A 24040-nucleotide genomic window follows, 5' to 3' on the forward strand; every position below is an offset into this window, starting at 1 on the left:
TCTGTCTGCTAGATGATTCCCACTTTCCCTTTCCCAAGGCCACAAGGTGCAGTTACAGTCTGAGCCTCCACGGGAGCTTTTGCTCCCCTCCAGGACCACACCAAGGAACCTGCAAGTGTGTTTCCAGCTCTGCTCCCTGGCCTCTAATCAGCACTTGATTGGGAATTAACAAGCCAGATCAAATGAAATGAGCTCCTAAATCCCCGGGAATTATCTTGGCATCACAACTAAGTCCCGTTGATGTGGGAGAGAGCAAAGCCCTGCAGGGAGGAGGGGACCTGGCCCTGGGGGTCAGCTCTTTGGGGAAGGGAGGGGAGAACAAAACCTGTGCTGGGGGAGAATTCTCTGCCCACAGCCAGGGTGGAACTGGGTGGGCATCTGTATGGTGAATTTATGGTGAATTTTGGGTCGTTGGGACAGGCAGAGCTGCAAGAATTCCCTCTTACAGGTGACTGAAGTCTCTGACAGCCTGAGACCCCAACAGAGGGCAGCTGAGTCACAGCTGTCAGAGGATACTGGGCAGCCCCCTGCCCCATCCACTGCTCCAGCAGCCCCTTCCCCAGACACTAAGGCTGTAATTGTGTTCAGAGACAAAGAAAAGCATGTGTCCTAATTAAACTCTACTCACCTTCCAGGCAGCAGCTTCACACTTGATATCCAGAGGCAAAATGCTGTGTGTGGGGTGTTAAATACATAAATAAACTGAGAGTTTGATGCTCTGCTCTGCAAGAAGAGGCGATTCTGGCAATCAGCACAAGAAGCAGCTACAGCATCAGGGCCAGGGTAGCAACAGGGGCTTGTGAATACAGGGAGAGACACAAACACACCCTGAAGAGGCTTTTCATTCTGCCCACAGGATGGAGATGAGAAGCTGCACTGACCACTGGTGAGCAGCCCCTAGGGTCAGCCTCATTGCTGGAAGCGCAGTCTCCTGTTCCTGGTAGAGAAATGGGAGACGGGTTCCCTCCTATCTCCTTCCTTCCCTGTAAATTGTTGATGTTTCCAGCTCTGAATCATTGGTCACATCTTTCACAGTGTGACTCACTGTCGCACTGTCAGAACAGCCTGAGGATTCCAACTGCAGCTGAATTTCTGCTCCCAGGGATGAGGAGGGAGGTGTGTGCAGGTGCATTACCTGCTGTGGTTTCAGGGCAACTTCCCTGGCACCAGAGGACGTTTGGGAAGAGCGTGGGCCCTGGATCCAAAGGGCACAACGGAGCTGTCCTACTGCCACCAGCACTGTGCCATCTGGTATTGGCCATCAGCCGGTGCTCTGCAGGCCCTGGCCACCAAAAACAGGATGTGAGGAAGGACAAGTCCAGTTGGAAGGCAAAATGTCATTAAATAAATTGGCAGGTTCTGTGATGTCCTAGGGATACACTGGGGGCCCTGGGCAGCTGACGTGGGTCATCTGTCCTCTGCTATCAGCCCTGCCTGGAACAAACTTTGGGGTAAAAGGGGAAACTGAGGCACAGAGACAACAAATCCTGGTCTTGAGGCCCATGGAGTTCAGGATTGCAGAGGCATAGGATGAGAAGGCAACCCCTGGATTTGGTGTAGAGAGTGGTTTGTGTCTCTGTCCCAGGTATTCTCAGGTATGCAGTGCATCCACAGCTCATGGCAAAAATGCCAATGCTCAGAATGGAATACAAACACAGAAGCTCTGGAAATACTCCAGAATCCAAGTACATCCCTAGGACTCTGCATTAATTCCAGAGTACTGGGGTGAAACTACAGCTTGAAATCAAGGGTGGGGGATGGACAGTCATTGGAAACCTGATCCACTGATGGATGATGGATCAATCTTACTTGCAGGACATGGAGGAGGCAGACAAAATAAGCCAAAAAAGTGCATTTTTTAGGAAGCTGAGTGTCTCCTGACTTTTGGAACCCATGCTCTAAATTCAACTGAATCCTGGCTGTCGGACCCTCCGTGCTGGAAGCGACCCCTTCCTCCATCCCCCTCCCCAGGAAATCCCCCATCTCCTCTCTCCAGAGGGATTTGCTCCCACTTCCGAACACCTTTAGGGGCGAAAACCCTCCCAGTGCCACCCGGCTGCTATTCCCTCTCCTAGGAAGTTTCCCGGTGACCCACGACACCGCCGGCAACGCGGCTGGTCCCCGGTGGGAACAGCAGGCGAGGCACCGCTGCCGCTGCCCCACGGACCCGCGTCGCCGGTGAGTCAGAGACAAAGAAGAAAAACCCTCGTGGGCTGCGATTCGCCCCGTGCCGCGAACCCCGACGTCACGGGCTGGCGGCTATAGATGGAGCTCGGGAGCCCGGCGCAGCCCAGCGCAGCCCCCCGAGCTGCGGGATGGTGGCGGCGGGGGGGGACGCGGCGGCGGCGGCGGCGGCGGCGGCGCTGGCGATGGCTCAGAGCGCCGGACCGGGCGCCGTGTAACGGGAGAGGGCCCTGAGCCACGCGGATCGCGGGCGCAGCCCCGGGTGTTCCCCCGCGCCAGGAGGCCGCGGGAGCCCCTCTGCGACCCCCGCCCCCGAATCGCCTCCGAGCGCACCGAGGAACGATGAAAAAAAATAATTCTGCGAAAAGGGTGAGTAGAGAACGGGTTGTTCGGCGGGGTAAGGCAGGGTGAAGGGAGGCTCCTGGATGTTTTGGGGAGGGGGGGGATTGTCTCTGCGGGGCCGGTTGTTCGCTTGGCCCCTGCTCCCCCCGCAGAAAGCGCACGGACCCCCAAGAAGATCCAAAGAGACCCAAACCCTGCTCCCGGCCCTGCTCCTGCCCCTGCCCAGCGCCCCTCCTGCCTCCCGCACCCGCCACAGACACTGGGTGATGTAGGCAGGCAGTTTTCATCTTGGAACACAAGGAAACGATAAAATCCGGAGGCACCATCAATCCGTCGCTCTTTACCGTGTTGTGTGCTGCACCCAGCGATCCGATCATCGCTGCCTACGGAGACACCTCTGATAGAAACCAACCATAGATTTCACCTCTTGAATTAATTGCTGATGAAAAGCTCCGAAACGCGATGAAAACCGCAGTAGAAAAACCCCAGCTGGTTTAAATTCCGCCCATCCCCCTCCTGTTCCCCTTTCCATGGGTAAATGCCCGTTGGATGAGGCGATGGAGACGCCGGCCTGTCTTATATAACCGCGGAGAGAACCCTGCCCGCTCCTCGCAGCGTCCTCCCGATGTCGCTTCGTGCCCGCAGCACGAAAATCCCCGCGGAGTGACCCCGGGGAAGGACTCGGTCCCGGCGTCGGCGGAGAGAGGGGCCGGAGGGAGGGGGAGACAAAAGTTGGGCAAAGAGGGAAGGGAGGGAGAAAAAGGAGTGTAAAACCAAGAATAATCCCGTTTCCCCCCCATTTTCTTCCCTCTCGCTTTGTGTTAGGGGAACCAGGATGGAAACCAGCAACCTGTGCAGCCGGAGAAGGTCGGCTGGGTGCGGAAATTTTGCGGGAAAGGCATTTTTAGGGAAATCTGGAAAAACCGTTATGTGGTTCTGAAGGGAGATCAGCTTTACATCTCGGAGAAGGAGGTAGGATCGGTTTCAGTTTCCTTTCCCATCCCCCCTTCCTCTCTTTGCATATGAAAGGCGCAGCCCCGGCCCTCCCCAGCGCCCCTCCAGCGCCAGCCGGGCCGGGGACGTTCCTCGGGGGCTTCTCCCCGGGCTGGGCCGGCGGGGCCCGGCCGGGGTCGGGGTCGGGGTCGGCTCTGACAGCGATTCTCCCAGACAGCCCTACTGGGAGACATTTTCCCAGCGTGGAGACACGAAAGGATTCACTTAGTTAAGCCCTCAAACCTCTTTCCGCCGCGGCGACAGCAATGCCGGCTCCTTTCTGTGCCTGTCCTCCGGCCTTGAGGCCAACACTGCCTTCTTCCCACCTGCTCATTCTCTCTTTGGAAATAACTCCACTCTCCCAACTGGAATCGAGCCATTTACAGGTCGATCTCTTGCATTTTGCACGGAATTTCACCCCGGATCGACATCCTGGTGTAACACGTGCCCCCTCCACTGCCCCTCGTCTCCTTGCTGGGCTTTGGGCTTTAACGTGGTGTTGACATTGGAGGTAATCGGATGTGACTGTCAGGCTGAGCCAGCACCTGGCTGTCCTTGCATGCCCCCTCCCCGTGCTTTTTGTCTCCATAAATCCATCAGGGAGAACTCCCCAGGCCAGATCCTTCCTCCCTCCCATTCCCTGTGACATCCCAGAGCTGCACTGGGCAGAGTGGTGCCCACAGCAGGCATGAGGGTTGCTCCAACTCAGGGAATTTGGGATAAAATCCTGGTCTCTCCAGGTTTCCCCCTCTCAGTAATTTCCTGACAGACCGTGGTTTGGTACCCTGCTGCCTGGCCTGGCTCTGTCAGCACCTGGAGAGAGGAAGGGATAATTTGATTTAAGGCTGCTTGAGCCATGGATGTGGCACAGGCAGAGGGTCAGGGCTTGTTACAACAGAGAAATGGCCTAAAAAGTGGACTGAATGCCCAGGTCATGCTGAGCTGCTTGCTGGCATTCCAGAGCTTGCTCCCATCAACCTCCTGGCTGCTCCAGAGCCAGGGAGAAACACGGGAATAGGCAATAGATGTCCAGGTAGCTACAGATCAAATCCAGGTGTGCTGGGAGCCCAAGAGAGGGATGAGGCTGGAAGGGCCACACGGAGCCTATTCTGAACAAAAAGCTCTTGTGTTTGTGTTTCATAGGGGCAAAAGCACACAGCTGGGCCTGAGGTGGCCCCTGGGCTCCCTGTGTGTGTGAGGGACCATAAATAACATGCAGCAGCCGCTGCTGAGGCTTTATATGGAAGAATCTGGTTGCAGAGGTGACATCTGGTGCTGGTGTGTGCTAAGGTGACTCCATGGAGGTGACATGTGCTGCTGGCATGTGCTGAGGTGACTCTGTGCCTGTGGCACGGAGGAACACACCAGTGGAAGGGGGTCTGGCATCCTGGGGGTCTCAATGTGGGGAATCCCCAGGGGGTTCCTGGGGGTTATCCCAAGACCTCCTGCTCACAGGGTCTCAGAACGTGTGGTGCAGGGTTTGATGCCAACCTGCATCAGCACTTAGCAAAGCCAGGACCCCTCCTGGGCCCCAGGAAAGGCCCATGTGTGGCTCCAAGCTCTGCTCCCAGAGCACCTGCTGTTTCCTGGGAGCTCATCTCACACTCAGCAGCTGCTCCAGAGGTGTTCTGCAGGTGAAGCCACATTCCCAGCCCTCCCCAGCATCTCAGAGTAGAAAGGGTTAAATCCCAAGGCTCCTGGAAGCTCCTCGGCTCTGCCATGCGCTCATTAAATGAATTCAAACCAGACATTTATTTACTTTTGCCTGAATTTCTCCATCTGGGAAGCAGGGCAATGAATCCCATCTCCCCAGAGCACACAGGGACCGGGAATTGTCTGTTCCACACCAGGATCCCTTGGGAAGTATCTTGGCTAGGGGCAGGTGTTGATGAACTGCTCGGAGCTGAGCATGGGCTGAGGTCTGGAATGGGGAGATTTCCAAAATTCAGACTAACAAAATCCCATCGATATCCACGCCGATTGCCCCTGGGAATCTGTGTGCTTTTCCAGTTCTCTGTCTAGGACCTGGGCTTGCAGGTCAGGGACCAGCCCTGATTATTCCTTTTGTCAGGAGAATTTGGGAATGCCTGATAGAAGCCGGGGCTTCTCCTTGGCAGAGCCAAGTCTGTAAGGAGAGGAAATGTAGTTTTTCAGCCCAGCTGATGGAAAATGCTAACAGGGTGTTTGAGTGCTGCCCTTTGAAAGCTGTGGGACTTGTCTGACACCTCCCGAAATGGGAGCTTGAGGCTCTGGCCCTGCTCACTCGGCTCCCCCACGGCTGCTGAACTCCATGAACTCACACACCAAAATCCTTGGTTATTCAGCGTTTGGTTATCAGCCAAAACCAGCTCTGTAGAGATGAGCTGCAGCGAGCCGAGCTCTGCTGAGCACACCACCACCTTCTTAGCTCACTCTTGCATTCTTTCCCCTCGGTCCCTCCCCCCCACCGGCACATTTCTGGGAATTGTTCCCTGTTCCAGCTCTGTCCCTGCCTGCGCCGGGGAGCAGCGGCCGAGCTGACACAGCTCGGGCTCGGCACTTCCTCGCAGGAAGCCGGGGGCTGCCAGACAGCTCGGGCCCGGCTGACGAGGGGGATGAGGAAACGCTTCTCTCGAGCATTGGCTTGTTTGCTACCAAAGGCATCGGCTCAATTAGCACAAGAGCACTCGAGGAGGTGCCGCTCCTCGGTTCCAGGCTGGGGGTGTGTTTGCATAGTCTGTTCTCTAGTGCTCCATGGGGTGTTTGCCCTCAGCAAGGCTGCTGAACACAGCACAATGGGATTTTGGGAAGAAATTCCTCCCTGTGAGGGTGGGGAGGCCCTGGCACACGTTACCCAGAGAAGCTGTGGCTGCCCCATCCTTGGAAGTGTCCAAGGCCAGGTTGGATGGGGCTTGGAGCAGTCTGGGCTAGTGGAAGCTGTCCCTCCAAAACCATGTCACAATTCAGTGATTCTGAGGGACCTGTGTCCGTGGTAGCCTTGGTGGTGACTCTTTGGAGAAGGGACTGAAGCAGCCACGTCCTGCCTCCATCCCCTCATCAGCTAAGGGCAGTGACCTGGCCATGACAAGAACTGCCCCAGTGTGCATCCCTGACCCAGTGACAGCCTGGCTTCAGCCAGCTCTGCAGGAAGCTCCGTGTCCCCAGCTCCGTGCAGAGCTGCTCAGCTGGAGGAAGTGAAACTTTGGTCGTAGCCTACAAGAGGAACTGTCTGTCCCAAAAGTGCCCATGTTTGGGTATTTGGCTGTACTGAGAGTCTGGAGGTTTCTGGTTACATCCTGAGCCACGCTGTGATCCCCCCAAGTGTCCCGTGGGTGCCTCACACTGGGTGTCTTGTGATTTTCGGCATCTTCCGCATTTTTCTGTGTCCCATTGCAAGCAGGGAACTGCTCAAATTATCGCCAAAAATCCCAGACTGGTGAGACTGAGCACCTGCCCTATCCCTCTGTGCATGGTTTGACCCCAAAGCACAGCCCTGAGCCGGGTCCAGGAGGTTCAGAGTCACTGCAGGTCACAGCTTGATGAGGAAATTCAAACTCTCATCTGTGAGATACCCAAGGGTGGCTCATTAACCCGGGTCAGAGACCCTCCTGCTGCCAGTGCACTGCCAGGAGCCTTCCTATGGGAGCAGACCTTTGGGAGCACAAACAGCTGTGACCCTCTGGAGAAGAGATTTGGGTGCCATGGCTGATGTTCTGACCCATTACGTGCCCGCAGCCCCCCACATCTCAGGGCACAGAGAGTGCTGGGTGCCCCTGGGGCCAGCCTGGGCGGGCAGCAGCTGCGGAGGAAGGAGTGCAAGGAGTGCAAGGAATGCAGCTCCCCTCCTTGGATCCAAGCAGCGTCAGCAGTGTCAGCCTTGGCACAGGCAGTGACACCCCGAGCAGAACAGGGGCAGCTGCCAGGGGTGCGGGGCTGTGTGATCTCACAGAGAAATGTTCCCTGCTGTAGGGATGGGGGATGCTTCTGATTCCTTTTCCATGCCTCAGTTTCCCTTCCCTCACCTGGCCACAGGTAGGAGGCAGGTGGAACTGCAGGGCAAGGTTGTTTTGCCTGCCTCAAATGGGTACAACTCGAGAACAAGGCCATCAGACAGGGCAGCACCTGCTGGGATTGATTCACCTTAATCCTTCCAATCCCGAGCTTCCCACAGGGCATGGATAGCAGGACCTGCCTGCTGGTGAGGCTCTGAGATCCCTCAATTCCTTAAGCCCTTGGCAGCTGTGGGGAAGGGAAGGAAAGACCTGCTGGAAACCTCCCAGCAGGGAATGGTTTTGCCAAAATCAACCACCAACCTCTGGCTTTATGCCTTCCTACTGAGAACTGATACCAGAAGCTGCTTCCTCCTGGGCACTGCCCGGGTGCTGGGACACATCCAGACAAATCCTCTTAGGAGAAGCCTGGAAGGTTTGATTTGGGTGGCCTCTATGTCACTGAGAACGTGGAGGAGGTGACACCCTGCAGGTTTGTCACCCACCTGTGATTGACAGTGACTGGGATTTCAGCTCTGTTGCCCATATGGTCCTAGTGGGTCTGTGGCTCCTCAGGGGCTGGTTTTGTCCTGTTTTCACACAGAATGGGCTGCATGACTCTCCTCGGCCTCTCCTACCTCTGAGGCTGCTCCGAGCTGCCTCTCATGCCACCTTTTCCCTCCTTTTGGCCTCAGGAGCCTCCCACAAGGGACAAAAGAGCTGGCAAGTGCCTCTGGAGTTGCCTTTCACCTTCCTTGTCCAGTTTCTCTTTCTGCACACTGGATGCTCTGTTGCACAAGCATGAGAAGGGGCTCAGGTGGCCATGCCCTTAGTGAGACACGCACTGTTCTTCCTGTGCCCCCTGGAATTTCTGTCACCACAGCCACCTACTCCAGGCTGCTGCTGACCCTGTTCCCCCAGGAATCCCACTGTGGATTTAGGATTCTGGATTCCCAGTTTTAAGCATTTTATAAGGGGTCACACACAGGAGCAGGATCCCCTCAGCGTGTCCCAGTGCAGTGTCAGAACCCTGGCTCGTGTCATTCGGAGGCATTTAAAGGACAAGCTGCACCTGCAGGGTGTTTGTCTGAACCTGCTCTGTCCTGCAGCCTCCTGGGGGTACTCCTGCAGGCAGGAGGTTGAGTCCCAGCTGTGTGAGCTCTGTGCAGGAAGGGGAGGGCTGGGGAAGCCCCAGTGACCCACATGAGCAAACATCTGGAGCAAAGGCTCTGGTCTCAGCTGCAGAGCACAGCTGGGGGCTCGGAGGGGGATCAGCTTTTCCTGCAGCAAATGAGTCGGGCAGAATTCGGCTGAGATTCTTGGAAAGAGGTGGATTGTAGGATGGGAGTGGGAAGAGATCAAAGCTGATTAGCAGCGTGTGGGGAGGATGTGCAGCCAGACAGTCTCTGTTATCACACCCAGACACAGGGGATGTGTCACAAGCAGGAACCAGCTCTGGGCCATCAGGGATGGCAGTGCCGGTGATTGTCCTGTGGATCCTGGGAACACAGTCAGGATGAAGGATAGAGGGGAGCTGTTGTCATCAGGCAGGGCCAGATGGTCAGTTTATCCATGCCCCTGGTTAGGAAGCTGGTTTAGTCACCCTCTTTGATTAAATTCTATGGAAGAATCATAGGGAGTTCCTTCAGTGCTTCCCAAAACTGTGGAGGAAATGTATGAAATGGGGTGGAGTCCCTTCAGGAAATCCTAGGGCTCAGACCTCACTACCATCTGCCTTCCCAGCACCCAAGTTACACACCCTCCACTGCAGCCTGGGATGACTGGCTGGAGTTGGATTAAACAGATGGATGAAGATTTGAGCCTGCTGCAATGTCTGTAATGGACATGCAAACCCGAGCTGTCTCCCACCCCAGTTTTCTAATTCCACATGTTTGCCATGGAAGAGCAGAGCTTCCCTGCTGCAGGAGTGGGATTGAGGATGGTGCATTAGGAGAAGAGGAAGGGTACAGACAGCTTTGCCACTTCCCCTTTGCTCCAGGTGTCCCCAAGGGACGGCACTGTCAGGGGTCAGCATCCAGATCCCTGTGTGCCCCTAGATCCCTGCCAGTCCCTCAGTGCAGCTGCAGCCTCAGTGACCCTGTGTGAGCTCCATCTTTAATCTGTGCCTTTGTGACACTGATCCATCCCATGTACCTGTCACACTGTGGCAGTGCAGAGTGTTGGAGAACAGACCTGGAAAATGGGAGATCTTGTGAAGTAGTCACTCAAAAGGACTCTCTGAAGGACACTGAGAGCCTCGTGACAGCCCAGCAGCCCCTGCCCTCTGGAGATAGAAGAGGCAAGAATTAACCTGGCAAAGTGTGATTTTCTTGCTATCCTTCTAAATATGCTCCTCATTCCAGAAGAGACAAGTTGAAACCCTCATGTTGAAATCTTGCTGGCTGGAGCAGCAGAATTTCTGTCCGACATCTGCAAAGCTCTAATTTTCTTGTTGTTTTGCAGGTAAAAGATGAAAAAAACATACAGGAAATGTTTGACCTGAGTGACTATGAGAAATGTGAAGAGCTCAGGAAGTCCAAAAGTAGAAGCAAAAAGAACCACAGTAAATTTACCCTTGCCCACTCCAGGCAGCCTGGAAACACGGTATGTGGGGCTTGTCCAGATGTAGCCAGCCCAAAAACCACTGGCTCCAGGGGTGGGCAGGGATGTGGATGGTCCTGGGGGATGCAGGGAGGGATGTAGATGGTCCTGGGGTTTGCTGCATGGGGCAAACAGGGCTGGAGGCTCAGCTCTGCTTTGCCTTTTCTGTAGAGGCCTCACACTGGCCAGGGCCTGTCTCTGTGTGAGTTCCAGCACTGACCCGATTTCCCTTTTTTGTAGGCACCAAATCTGATCTTCCTGGCTGTGAGTCCAGAAGAGAAGGAGTCCTGGATTAACGCCCTCAACTCTGCAATCACACGTGCTAAAAACCGGATCTTGGACGAGGTGAGTGGGATTTATGCTGAGCCCTGGTTCCCCTGTCTCAGCCCGGGTGAAGGTTTGAGACTGCTGGGAACAGCCCTGTCTTGGGGATACGTCCACACAAAGTGTCTCCAGCAGAGCTCCTCCCACTTCTCAAGGGGACTGTAAAAGTCCCAGTTACACAAAGCAGTTTCTGCCAGGAAAAATAACAGGGCAGCCTCGGTTCAGCCTCTTCCTGGGGACTCAGGGTGTACCCAGAACATCAGGTGAGCTGGCAGAGGCAGGTCAGGGTGGTCATTCCCACACAGTTTCCTTCAGAGGGAAGGAGAACCTACCTGGAGCAAGCTGTGCCCTCGCTCCAGGGCTGACTTTCACATTAATGTTTCATGGCAACCCTTCCTCAGCTCAGACCTGTCTCAGATCTCCCATTCACACTCAGCTTCCCACAGTGCCACGGTACTGCCAGGAGGCTCTTTCCTCTCCTGGATGGCAGCACAGAGCCTGAAGTGAAGGAAAACCAAGGTCAGACTATGGGAGAGGTTTTAGAAGCAGGACAAAAGCACCAGGAGAGATGGCTTTCAGGAGAGCCTGTCACAGGAGTCTTTGCAAACAGGTTCAGTTGTCAGGAATGACTTGAGCAGATGTAATCCCATCATGGCACAGAGGGGAGAGACCAAGCAAACACTAGGTCGCTCCCACACCCCATTCCCTGCCAGCCTCCTCCTGCTTACAGCTCCAGGAGCTGGGAATGGCTTGTGTTCCGTGCTCACAGCCCGTGTCACCCTGCAGGTCACCGTGGAAGAGGACAGTTTCCTTGCCCACCCAACACGTGACAGAGCCAAGATCCAGCACTCCCGGCGCCCTCCCACGCGGGGTCACCTCATGGCTGTGGTAGGTACAACCAGTCCCAGACACCTGCTTGGGTGAGATTCCCCTGGAAGTGTTCCATTTGTAAGTGGAGCTGTTGGAGCTCCATCCTGAACTGGGAGCTGCCATAAGGACAGCTCGGGGTCATCAGCTCTCATCCTCTGGTCTCGTGGACCACTGCACTGTGCAAACCTTCTGGCAAAGTCCACCCCAGGCTCTGTCACTGAGTGAGGGAGCATTCCCACTCCCTCCCTGTAGTGTGCATCCGCAGTGAAGACACCCCTGGAAGCAGGGGCAGCTATTCTGGTGCCAACTCTTCTTTCTGCTTCTCCAGGCATCTACCTCAACCTCTGATGGAATGCTGACCCTTGACCTGATCCAGGAGGAAGACGCCTCTCCGGAGGATCACGGCACCTGCGAGGAGAGTTTCCGGGTGGATCTGGACAAGTCCGTGGCACACCTCACAGCGGGGCGGCGCCGCTCGGACTCGGAGAACACCAAGTCATCGGAGAAAGGGCGGACAGGGAGCCTCCCCCGACAGGAGGTGACCTCGTGGGACAGAGCCAGGCAGCGCAATGACTCCTTTGACAAAGGGACCATGTACACACCGCAGGTCCCCAAAAAGCTCTCATACTCAGAAAAGAATAAATGTGCCTCCATGGAAGAAATCCTGTCCCGACGGGACTCTTCCACGCATCGGGCGGTGCTGAGGAAGGGGCTGGAGGCTCAGTTTGCCTCGGCAGAGCCGGAGCAGCTGTCCCGGATACAGGAACTGGTTGCACTGAAACTGGAAAAAACTCAGGAACTGCTGACAGAGGTGAAGGGCTACGGGGAAGGCAAGAGAAAGACCAAGGACTCCAACACCAGCACCACCATTACCACCACCTCTTCTTCCTCATCATCTTCCAAGTCGGACTCTGAAAGGATCCTGCAGGAATCTGAGAGGCTGCTGGGGGAGGCTTCCTCCACCTGGAGCCAAGCCAAGAGGGTGCTGCAGGAGATCAAAGAGCTGAGGGACCTGTACAAACAGTTTGAGCTGCAGCAGTCAGACTCGAAGCCCAAACAGAGCTCACAGTCTCAGTTTAGGAAGAGCATGATGTGAAGGCAAGCCTTGGGATGGGAGGGAGGGACTGGGAAGGGTGGCCATCTGGTCTTTTTTTTAAATATTATTATTATTTACAGTGTTCAAAAGAGTGAAAAGGTGCCTGTTCTCACCCAAATTTGCTTCTCAAAGCTTGGACCCTTCCTTTCCTCCATCGCATCCCCTGATGAATCAATCCAGTGTTCCAATAAATCAGTTGCAGTTTATACCTCCTTTGTTAGAGCTCCCTTTGCACTGCAGGCCACAGCTCCTGTCATGCTCCAAGGGCAGGAGCGAGCGCTGGTTCCTGGGAACTGCCCATGTCTCCCTGGAGCATCCCGTGGAGTGGAGCTGGATGAGCCTTGGCATTGCTGTACCCCAAATTCTCTTTTCACCGAGACACGTGCCCTGCTCCCTCTCAGAAATAAATGACATTGAAAGGTCAGAAAAGATGTCCATTCTCACCACTGCCTGGAAGTTCCCATTATCCAGGAACTCTCCTGAAGATGTGGGAAGTCCAGGCTGGTCTCCAGGCTATTGAGGTATTTGCTGGGTGCAGCTTGCAGAGCTCTGTCCTGGCAAAGTCCCCTAGAAAACTTGGGGCCAGAAGCTGTTATTTTGGGGTGCACACAGAGCCCTCTGGAAGGGCAGCAGTGTCACAATCCATATCCACCCTGATCCTTTCGGGCCAGGAATGCTTCACAGACCCCCTTAGCCCTGAGCAGTGGGAGGTAGCAGTGATGTGTCTTCCCTTCTGTGCAACCAGAGGATCAAAGCCTTGGATTCAACAGCCCACACAGGCAGTTGGGGGGGGCATTTGAGCTTTTCATTCTCATTTCTCTTTTTTTTACCTTTTTTTTGAGCTGAAAAGTCAGGGGGTGTGTGCGGGAGCCAGACACCACAAGCCAACGACAGTTTTGGTAGGTTTGCCTTGCTCTCTCAGGTGTCATAGTCAGACAGCAGCAGGCTCTGCTTGGGCTGCCCAAGATCTGAATCAGCCCTGCTGGAAGGAAAGCTGAGCCCGGAGCAGAGCTCAGATCATCAGCTCACAGGCTGGCTCAGCTTTCCCACCCACGAGCAGGACATGGCTGTGTCTCACAAGTTCACTCGTGGTAACATCCAACTGTTCCTTGTTTTTTAAAAGGAAACCTAATTCTTTTACCTACATGGCAAATAGTCCACAAAAATATTAAACCCATGGAGTTACTTCTTGGTTGTGGTTAGTGTTTTCTCTTTCCTTTCTTGGCTGCGATGACAGGAGTTTTTTAAAATTGAAGGAAAAATAAAACCAAACCCCAGATCTTTCTCGATGAGTTTGGGTTAACCAGACTCCAGTGATACTTACAGGGATAACTTTCCACATTGATGAACTGGATTGCTTCACAAAGTTTTTTGCAAGGAACCACTGAACCTCCCTTGTGACCTGCATCCCAGGTAGTGCCAGTCCCACACCAGCAAACTTGGATTTTGGAATGCTCATTGCCATGCTGCTCTGACCAGAGGGCTCTGGAAGAACCAGCACACACTCTGGGAAGGGCTGAAAGGTCACCACAAGCAGCTGCTGGTGCAGCTGCCCCTGACACACCTGAGCAGCCCTGCCCTGCTCCTTCAGGGAGCCCTGAAGCTCCTACAGGCAGTTTTGGGGATCTTGCCTCTCTGCTCACCCCTCACAGTTTTTCCCCCTCTGTTTCCCTGCTGCCTCCTGCCAGGCCCCTGCCCTCGGTGGCACTCCCAAAGCTGCTGGCATGATGCAGGGAGCCCTACGGAGCAGCAAACCAAGGGCAGCACAGAGGTGGCTTTGTCGGTGGCTCTATCCATGCGGGAATAAGCACAAAGGGGCTGTGCTCGCCCAGCAGTGCAGCAGCCGTCTGCCATTCCCAGAAAGGGCCGGTATTGTCCAGTGGGGCAATTATGTTGGGTCTGGAGACAAAACACTTGGATCATTACAGGAATACAGAGCGCCCTGGCCGGGCAGTGCACAGCAGACAAGTCTGAAGCCTGATAATGGCCGAGAATTCTGGGTTCTGCCCAACTGTGCCTCGAAAACACGTACAGAACGGGGAAAAGGGGGCTGGGAAGGGGATTTCCCATTACACTACAGGGAGACGGGATTGGGACTGGATTCTTAAGATGTAGGCAAAGCGTCTCCTATAAAAATAGCTGCAATTTGCTCAACACATGCTGAGGAGTGGGCAAGCAGCGTGTGCTGCGCTCGTCAGCTGGCACTCGGCTCCAGTGCCTGCACTCCCTGCCTGCTTCCCAGCACAGCCAATCCCCGGAGTGCTCCCGCTCCCAGCCAAATAAGGACCGCGGGCCGAGGAACCCCGGCTGCACGCGGCGCACAGGAGCCCACCCACCCTCCCAGCCAAAGCGCCTTTTTTGGATTATTTTCTCCCTCTCTGCCACAAAAGCTTTAAGCAAACCCCCTCCTCCCTCCCTTCCTCCATCCTCTGCCTTTCTAAGGGAATTAACAGAGAGACACTCAGGATGGAATTCTTGGGAATTGCTGTCAGGGTGGTGAGGCCCTGGCACAGGGTGCCCAGAGAAGCTGTGGTGGCCCTGTCCCTTGGATAGGGCATGGAGCAGTCTGAGATAGTGGAAGGTGGCGCTGGCCATGGCAGGAGTGGACCTGGATGAGATGTAAGGTCCCTCCCAAGACCCAAACCATTGAGTGATTCCATGACTAAATGAATCACTAGCCCCAACACCCTGCGAGGCTGAAAACCCCCACAAGCTCCAGGGGCTGTGCTCAGACAGAGCTGACCCCACCGCAGAGAGTTCCTGCCCAGGGAGCACATTTTGGGGTGCAGCCCCACAGATCAGCCCCATGTGACACACAGCTGCCCTAAGTTTCACCCACTGCAGCTCTGGGGACACAGGGAGCAGCTGCAATGTCTCTGCAGCGCTGAGAGGCCACTGGAAAGCAGGAGGTACTGATTAAGAGGCTTTTGGTGGCTTTAAATAGAATTTAACTTGGAGGCAACTTTCACACTGCTGACGGGCAGCAAAACTCGGGCGTAAAGCAGGAACGGGTCCACGTTGTTCCAGTAGCAGTGGGCTATTCTGCAGGCTGGAATTACACCTGACAAAGCAGTTCACAGCAATAAAACTGGGGTGGATAAAGTCCAGTTTCTATCCTTGGAAAAAGCCCCTAACCTCCCAAGTGGAGCAGAACACCAGTAACTCACAGCAGAGGGTTCTCAGGCTGAGGAAGGGGTGGATAAATACAATTTTTCAACACAGCCAATGGCTCCTGCTGTGCAGAAGGATTTATTGGAATTACTGATGGAGAAAACTGTAGAAATGATTGCTTATTTTGTTATTCTCCAATAAGGCTAATGTCGTAAAAAGAGAAAGTAGGATATGTGTCCAGAGGTGGAAAATGGGAAGCTATAGACCCTCCAATATCCCAACTGAACAATATGTTCAGCACACCCTTAGAATAAATTCCATGGGATCCCAAGGCACTCCGATATGTTATCAGAGCTGGGGGCATTCTTTCCTGGACATCTGTGTCAGCAGCTGTAGGCGAACACCTGGGGCTCCAGAGATGCTACTCACTCACACCCTGTCCCTCACACCCTGACCCTGTTCCTCATCAGCTTTTACCCCCATGGGACAATCAGTTTGGACTTTTGAAATAAAATGGGAAATGTGGTGCTTCCTACCTTGGAGTGCTGGAGGATTAAATCTTCTTCCAAGTCCCTAGAGAGGAAGAGACATAAAATAGTTTGACCCACATTCACAAGAATAATTATTGACTTAACAAGTTCTAACTGGGTTTTCAAATTAAAGCTCAGCAAGAACAGACCCACTTCCCTAAAAAAAGAAAGAAAAGGAGAAAATTCAGTGGTTTTGTATGTCAGATATACCCGTGTGCAAATGTATCCCTGGAATATGCACATGTGGAGATTTGTGTGTCTTCCCTCTAGGAAGGAATTCTTTGGTGAGATACACAGTACAGTGCCTTGGATTTCTTTTCCCTAAATCTAATTTGAGCTGTTAGAGAGTTCCTCATCAGGCTCAGAGATCCCCACACTCCTCTCCCTGAGTGGCCAGAGGGGCTAGTTCAACACTGGGAATGTTGACATGACACCTAGTAAAGTGACACCACAGAAAAGGTGAAAGGTGCAGCATTCCTTCCTATTGGAAATGTTTCCTGAGCCTGGCCCAGGAATATCAAATCTCTGCTTTTAGATTCTGTTGATTTGTTTGACTCTATAAAATGTCCTGAGGGACTGAAAACTACAGTGATTCTCCCACTTCCTTAATTTGTAATGTGTTTAAAAATCTGTTGCTCTGTTTTGACACAAATCATCCCAGCTTAGAGGCAAGAACGATTTTTAAAATCTTTTTAACATTTGGGAATGCTTGGGAGAGGCCAGACCAGCCAGAGTTCAAAGGGCAGAGCTCAGCCCCCTCCTGACACCAGTGGACTGAAATGGTGATTTCTGCTCCCAAACCCCTGCCCCGGGGCTGATGGAACAGGGCCTGTGGTCAGAATAAAGAGCCCATACATGTAGGACAGGAGGACAGAGGGAACCATTCAGAGCTGGAGGAATCTGTGGCTCACAGGCAAAGGTCTGGCATGGACTGGAATGAGCCAGTGGAGATGTGGACATCATTATTTAAAGGACTCTCAACAAATGGGCTGAGTCATTAATGGCTTTAAGTTGAAAGAGAGGAGGTTTAGATGGGATTTTGGGAAGGAATCCCACCTGTGAGGGTGGGGAGGCCCTGGCACAAGACTCCCAGAGAAGCTGTGGCTGCTCCTGGATCCCTGGGAGTCCAAGGCCAGATCGGATGGAGTTGGAGCAATCTGGGCTAGTGGAAGGTGTCCTTGCCTAGCGCAGAGGACAGAACAGGATGAAGAAGAGCTGAGAGCAAGGGATCAATCTGCGTGTATCCAACCTGCCCTGGCACTGCCCAGGGCTCTCCTGCACTCCATTAGTGCCAGCTGCCCGCAGGCCAGCGCTGGCCCAGCTCCACTCACCAGGTGCCACTGGTCTGTGCTGCACCATAAGACACTCCCTGGCTTTCTCCAGAGCAGCCTCCCTCTCTGAGCAGCCCAGTGTTTCTCCTCCCAGCCCACTTGCTGCTATATATAATCTGAGTGCTGTCTACCTTTCTGCAGAGCGAGCTGGGAGTCATGCTTCCCAGAAATCGTGAGGTGGCATTCAGAACGCTGACGGTTCCTGGAAAAGCCTGCTCGGAATGCCTGCTCCAGGCTGCTGGCTCTCTTGTCCTGTATAGTTCACAGGGTCACTCAGGTTAGGTCTGCTGGCAGGACACAAACTGGTCAAGTTCAATAAATGAACTTTACCAGTTCTTACTGGCTCATAAAAATAACATTTGGCCTCTGTATGTCAAATAGATCCTTTGGAAAAATCGGTTTCTCTCTCCTTGCTCAAGTCACATATTTGCTTGCTGCCATCTGCTCTCTCCTGCCTTCCAGGGAAGAGTTCACCCACCAGCTCATCAATGAGAGCAAACCCACAGACAAATCTGGCTGAATTTTTGTTTCTTCACGGGCACAGCTCATCCTTCCCATGACCTGAGTCTGTGCTGCTGCAGCGTTCCTCAGGCAGCTCGTGACCTCAGTTATTCCTCAGTTCTCAAAACGTCACTGCCTGTATTTTCAGATGTTTTAAAACCAACTTCCCTTTTTATAGTGCCATCGAAACAGTTTTCTGTTACTTTCTTACTGCTCAGCAGTTTGGGAAGGTTTCATTGCACAGAAAATTTATCTCAGGGGCTCAGGCCCCAGGATTTGGACCCTCCTGAGTTATGGAATAACAGGATCAGAGTACAACAATGAATCCAGGGCCTGTGAGGCAGGAAGAATAGGGCTGGTTGTTCAAACGCTGCCTCTGCCAGGTCCTTGGGGCATGATTTGGGATGAATCACCCTGTTCTGTGTGCCCTTACCCCATGCCAAGGGTAAGTATGACATCGCTGCGCTCAAAATAGGAAGAAGCTGCTCCTCCCTTCGATTCCCGGCAGGTGAGGAACAGGATTCCTGCAGGAAGGAAGCTGATGCCACAGGGCAGGAGGGACGTGTTCAATTAACTGATGGCACAAGCGACAGTGAAGGAAGTATTCAGTATTCCCTGGCACAAAACATTCCCTAAGATTTTTCCCACTTCATTTAAAGGGAAAATACAAACCAGCAGTGTCAATTTAACTCCAGAGGGGAGAAAGGAGACTCCAAAGGGGAACAGACCAGGTGCTCAATACTGGGTAGAGCAGAGAGGGTGCCAGGGAGGAGGGAGCAGGGTAAGGAGGATTGTGAACATATTTACAGCCATCTGGCACCCTGAATTATCCTAACAATGAGCCTGCTTGAGCGCTCACTGAAACACGGAGAGGGAAGGAAGGAGTTTGTTTGGGCAGAGGATCCTGAGGGCTTCATGCTTTCAATGTATGCTTTCTGGAAAGCTTTATATCACTTATAATTATTTATGTTACTGGAGATGTAGGGAGATTAAATGAGAAGGAAGTGGAAGGGCTACTCCTCCTGGCATTTTTCCTTCCAGGTTTCTAGAAATCAAGTCATAGGAAAGACATCTTGGGAAATCTTGGCTTCTTGGGAAGCAGCAAGATGGATCAGATATGAATCAAGAAAGTTTGTCATCACCAAACTTCCACAGTACCCAGTGCAAAGAACAGCATAAACCCACCAAGTTCAGTCAATTCCAACCACGGAATTTATGTATTTTCTGCCTTCCATTCCTTCCTGTGCTTAACAAAAGACTTTTCACTCTCCTACCTACATGCTCTCGATAATTCCAGTGCACCACAGCTTCTGCAGGGCCTCGCCTCCGAAAGGTGCCATTTTAAGGAGTCCCTTGGATTCTCACGGGTGGAAGGCAGCTCGGAGCCAGCCGCGCTCTGCCTCCCCCTCGCCAAAGCCCGTCGCTGGTCGCGCTGTGCCCTCTAGTGCTCGTTCTCCCGGTCCAGGGCTTCTGCAGCCCGAGTTCGCCGGGAGGATTGGGAATGCGCTCCCGCGGAGCAGCCAACGGGAGCTTTCCATGGAATTACAGTCATTGAACTGTTTGCCTTCCTTCTCCGCACGGGCTCTGCAGCAGCGTGTTGGTGCCCGGTTCCCCGTGCAGTGCACGCACGGATTGACAGGAAAATACATCCAAGAACAGCAAACTCGAGTGCCACCCGTTCCCACCCCGGCCAGGCAGCCCTAACTTTGGTCCAGACCCGTTTGATTCACAGTGGAAGCACATTTTCCACACCATTAGAAATCCAGGTGTGTTGGAGAGAGGAGAAAGAGTGATTTGGGAACTTTACTAAAGCACTTCAAACACTTGCATTGAGATGCACACTGAGAATTCCCAAATTCAACTAGTTTGTGGGCATTTGATTATTGCCATCTTCCCTGGGATTCCTCACTTTGTTCTAGGGAATACTTTGTCAGTGTTGATCTGGGAGTTTTATTTGCAGTGAGAATGCTTAAGCTCCACATAGAAATTCTGCAGCAATTGAAGCCTCCAGCGATCCAGAACCTCAGAGCAGAGAGAGGTAAATATTCTTCCTCCTTCTGTTCCTCCTGTTGCTTGCAGAGGAATGACGTGGTCTGTACAGAGATGTGAACGAGGAGGAACTCTGGATGATTGTGGGAAATAAAGGGCTCTCTCAGGAAAAAACTCATTAATTTGTGTAGTATGTTAATGTAAGGGATTTCACCAACAAGCAGCCTTCCACCCCCCCCCCCCTCCAAAACTGAGACAGAAATACCCCTCAGTAGATGATCAGAGAAAACATTCTCATCTCCACAAGTCTGTGCTTCAAAGCACACCTCAAACACAGAATTTAACACCAGAAGCTTTTGGAGCTGCACAACTGTAACAGGAGTAACGGGGTGGGTATGTATGGGAGGTGTGAGCACAGCCAGTATTTGGCATTAAAAAGTCAGCACTCAATTATATCCTTAAATACACTTATGACTTGTACAAAACAGGGCAAGTTTGAACTCCCAAGGCTGATCCTACAGCTTTTGGTGTGGATCCCCTGATAGTGATGCTGATGAAAGAACAGACTGAAGACATTCTTGGTTTCCAGGAACACAAATTACCCAATTCACTCCAACTGGGTTTTGCTGTGACATGGGAGCTCACTCAAAACACACAAATGTAGAAGAAACACCACAGCACACACTTTTAAGCGGAATAATTATGACTCATCACAGTGATGAAGCTGAGAGACACAGATGTGATTCTGAAATGAGTGCAGAAAGGCACTTGCTGCAGGGATGCCTTAATTTCAATATGCCATTAGCCAGGAGCTCCCTTCCAGCCTCAGATTCCTAATTAAACATGATTCCTGCATGTCCTCAACATTCCCAGGGACAAGGATGTGACCAAGCCCCTCACAAATGGCCAGAAGGTATCAGTGGTTCACCAAAGCAATGCTGAAGAGCTCTGGCTGGCTGCTCCCCAGTCATCACTAGATTATTTTTATTTGAATTAACTCTAGTCTAGAAGGAAATGCCCCTCAAACACCCTGTGTGAACACATTACATTCAGACAGGAGCAACCAGCTCCTTTTCCAACATGAACCCACACCCTGGGGTCATTTTTTTCCTAGAAGAAAATCTTTTTCTCAGTGCCAGAAGCTCCCAGCTTTAATGTGTCCTGTGGTTTTCTGCTGGTTTGCTGTCAAGGCCAAACATTTATTTTTGGATTCTCCCTCATTTTTGCCAATTAAATTAGAAGCAGTAGGAAGGACTTTCCTTGGCTATTTTGGGGGGTATTTTTTTTTTTTTTTTAATGAGACACAAAGCAGAAACCAAGCATACTATGAACTGTAATTTTAAAATTTAAAACCAGAGGAGTGTTCCCCAGGAGATCAAACTATAACTCCAGTAGAAACCTCCCAACAGCAGTAGCAACAGGAATTTCCCTGCTCCAGGCTCTGCAGAGGGACATTTTCTATGTCCTGCTTCAAGCAGCTGCTGTCCTGATATTTTCTGTCCTGTCCCATGGGTTTTGGTACCCCGGGGGAGCTGCATTCCTGACTCTCCATTTGTGCCAGTCGATCGATGAGCAAATGGAGAACACGAGTGTGCACATCTAACGTGACACTGCAACCCCTGGCACAACCGAGAGACTCAGAAATGGATAAAAATAATTCAAGCATCATTTTTTTACCTCATAAATTCAGATCTCGTTCTTCGCTTCAGACCTTTGCAATGGGTATGACCAGTGAAACTGGTGTATTTTTAGTATACAGCAGCTCTGCTGCCAAAATCAACAATAGTTCTGTTTGCTGGAAAATGGGGCAGTTTTCATTCTGAGATTTCTCATTACTCCGTCATGCAGTTCAAAGAATTTTACAGTTTTCTCCAAGGCCAAATTCCTGAATTCATGGGATTCCACGAGAATGTTGTCTTCCCCATTCTCACATAAAAATATAGATGAGTAAAGCTGAAAGTGAGCTGCCTGCGGGTTAGGCATTGAGAGATCCTTGGGGTTTATATCCTTGGCAGTATGAGGTTTTTAAAATTAATTTAATTTGAGGGAGAATAAAGGAGTGAAAAGGCTAACTGGTAATTATGGAATGTGCGGGAATGGCAAGAGGTGGTTCTAGGAGTTCTTGGTCATATTTCATACCCAAAAAAACTCCCTTTTTTGGAAGTCTGATCTGTGAGAGCCCCAGACCACTCCCCTGACCCAGGCACCCTGGTCATAAAAATAACCCTAAATTCCTTCTGTACTGTGGTTGGGTTGAATTAACCTGGAAATGGGCAATGGCATGTAGGGATGTAATTGAGAAAGGGGAAGATTTGCCTCGGAACCTGCATATGTCACATTGCCCTGGGAAAGCAGGAGTAATTCAGGGGACATTAGGAACTACACACGGCAGCAGGAGCTGCTTGGAAACACACACTTTGGAGTTCCCTTGCTACTGGACTTAACTAAGCAACCTGAAGAATTTTATGAGGAATTTCTTCCTATTTTCACCCAGTGCATTTGTACCAAATCATGGCTGAATTTACCCTTCCTCGCGCGATGTTGACAGCCACCTTCGGGAGCACGGTTTGTATTTTCGGGTTTTTTTCCTCCGCTTGGACTCTGAACCGCGTTGTTTCTCATCACCGCAATGAAGTTCACACAGCCTGAGGGGAAAAGCCTCTCCTGAAGGCTTTGGGATGGAAATGGGGCATTTCGGGTGGAAGCAGAATGTGTTTTGGGGTGGAAATGGGACTTTGGGGGCAGTTTCTCCCTCACCGCCGCTGTGAGGGGCCTGAGGGAAGCAGGAGGTGTTTTTGGGAGAAATGGGACTTTGGGGGCAGTTTCGCCCTCACCGCCGCTGAGGGGCCTGAGGGAAGCAGAAGCTGTTTTGGGTGGAAATGGGACTTTGGGGGCACTTTCGCCCTCACCGCCGCCGTGAGGGGCGGTGGGCGGGGCGCCGCGCGCGCGCGGGCGGCGGGAAGGCGGAACTGCGGCAAATCCCAGCCAATCAGCGGCGGGGTCGCGGCTCTGCCCCTGCCGGCCGCAGCTGGGGAGCCCCGTGGGTGGCGGTTTCCCGCGCGCCCCCTCAGGCGGGTGCCCGGGCGCGGGGAAAGGCGCCCCCGACCCCTGAGGGAGGAAGATAAGGAGAAACAGCAGCACTGGGAGGGGGAGATAAGGGCCGGGGAGGAAGCAAGAGGGGACTACACAAGACAAAAGCCCCGAGAGAAGGAGGAGGAGGAGGAGGAGGAAGGAGCAGGACGGAGGACTCTGCCCGCCGGCACGGCTTCCCCTCAGCGCAACAAAATGGAGGGCGGGGGGCTGTGCTGTGGGACAGAGCGCAGGCTAGGGCGCTGCTGGACAGGATAGCGGCCACATCGCTCGGTCCCTGCCCGATTCCGTCTCGGGACGCCGGCAGCGACAGGTGCCTGGCGTTGTGGCAGCAGGTGAACTGAATAAACCAGCGGCTGGGGCAGGGAGAGCCGGTTCCGCAGGTTTTGCCTGCCTTTGAAGATGTGCCCACACAGCACCTGAACTTTCTCCTTTGCCATCGAAGTGCCGTGTGACAGCCTGGTTTTACCTCAGCCGCGTGCAGCCCCAAAAGATGGATTTAACTTGTTCAAAATCATCCTGAAAATCAGGTTCCCTGTTTGGCCCCAGAGCCAGTGGGAAATGCGTGCAGAGGGTAGAGCTGTGGGGCTTCAGCTGGAACAGCAATTCTTCTCCACCCTCTAAAACTAAATAAAGCATCCCAAAAAGTCACCACCCATTTCTTGCCTAATTGCTCATCCAGCAGTAGAAAAGTCTATTTGCCAAGGGCTTTCTCAAGTGCATCCAAGGGATTTTTGCCAGGAATGCTGGACTAATCCCAAGATAAAACAATGCTTTCTCTAGCTCGGGAGGAGGAGCAGCAGGTTTTTTTTTTTTAACATTGTTCTTGTGTGAGGAATATTTCAGCACCAGACTTGGCTCAGGCTGCCAGGCACAAGGCAGGACCTGTGAAAAGCAAATCTCAAGACTCACCCAGACTCGGATGTCTGTAACATCTGTGTAAAACTCACCTGGAGTCCAAGTTCTTTCCCCAGAAACACACACCACTCTGCAAATTTCCACCCCATTTAAACAAAACCAGAAAGAATATTCCCTTATTCCATTCCTTCCCACAGGTGGACATACCCCGAGAAGTAATCCAATACAATAGTCTCAATTTATTTGAAATAA

The 24040-nt window shown here is 52.7% G+C and overlaps 1 protein-coding gene across 2 annotated transcripts; it reads left to right on the top strand.

Annotated features, from left to right (window-relative positions):
• Positions 1–2341: 2341 nt before the first annotated feature.
• PLEKHO1 (pleckstrin homology domain containing O1) lies at positions 2342–12586 on the top strand. 2 transcript variants are annotated; one of them, XM_021542107.4, is made up of 6 exons: positions 2342–2553; positions 3352–3498; positions 9951–10091; positions 10329–10433; positions 11199–11300; positions 11611–12586. In XM_021542107.4, the coding sequence occupies exons 1-6, from the start codon at positions 2527–2529 to the stop codon at positions 12376–12378; spliced, it is 1290 nt and encodes a 429-aa protein (XP_021397782.2). In that variant the 5' UTR covers positions 2342–2526; the 3' UTR covers positions 12379–12586. The 2 variants fall into 2 exon arrangements, with proteins under 2 accessions (XP_021397782.2, XP_085416842.1); XM_085560716.1 differs by having other exon boundaries at positions 3361–3498.
• Positions 12587–24040: the final 11454 nt, after the last annotated feature.

This window comes from Lonchura striata, chromosome 25 (assembly GCF_050655825.1).
Source record: "Lonchura striata isolate lonStrDom1 chromosome 25, ASM5065582v1, whole genome shotgun sequence".
NCBI classification, from domain to species: Eukaryota; Metazoa; Chordata; class Aves; order Passeriformes; family Estrildidae; genus Lonchura; species Lonchura striata.

Excerpts from the sequence above, each read along its gene's own strand:
- PLEKHO1 (XM_021542107.4), top strand. The coding sequence starts at position 2,527 with ATGAAAAAAAATAATTCTGCGAAAAGG. Across the intron at positions 2,554-3,351 it reads AAAATAATTCTGCGAAAAGG|GGGAACCAGGATGGAAACCA; the intron begins GTGAGTAGAGAA and ends GCTTTGTGTTAG. Across the intron at positions 11,301-11,610 it reads GGGGTCACCTCATGGCTGTG|GCATCTACCTCAACCTCTGA; the intron begins GTAGGTACAACC and ends CTGCTTCTCCAG.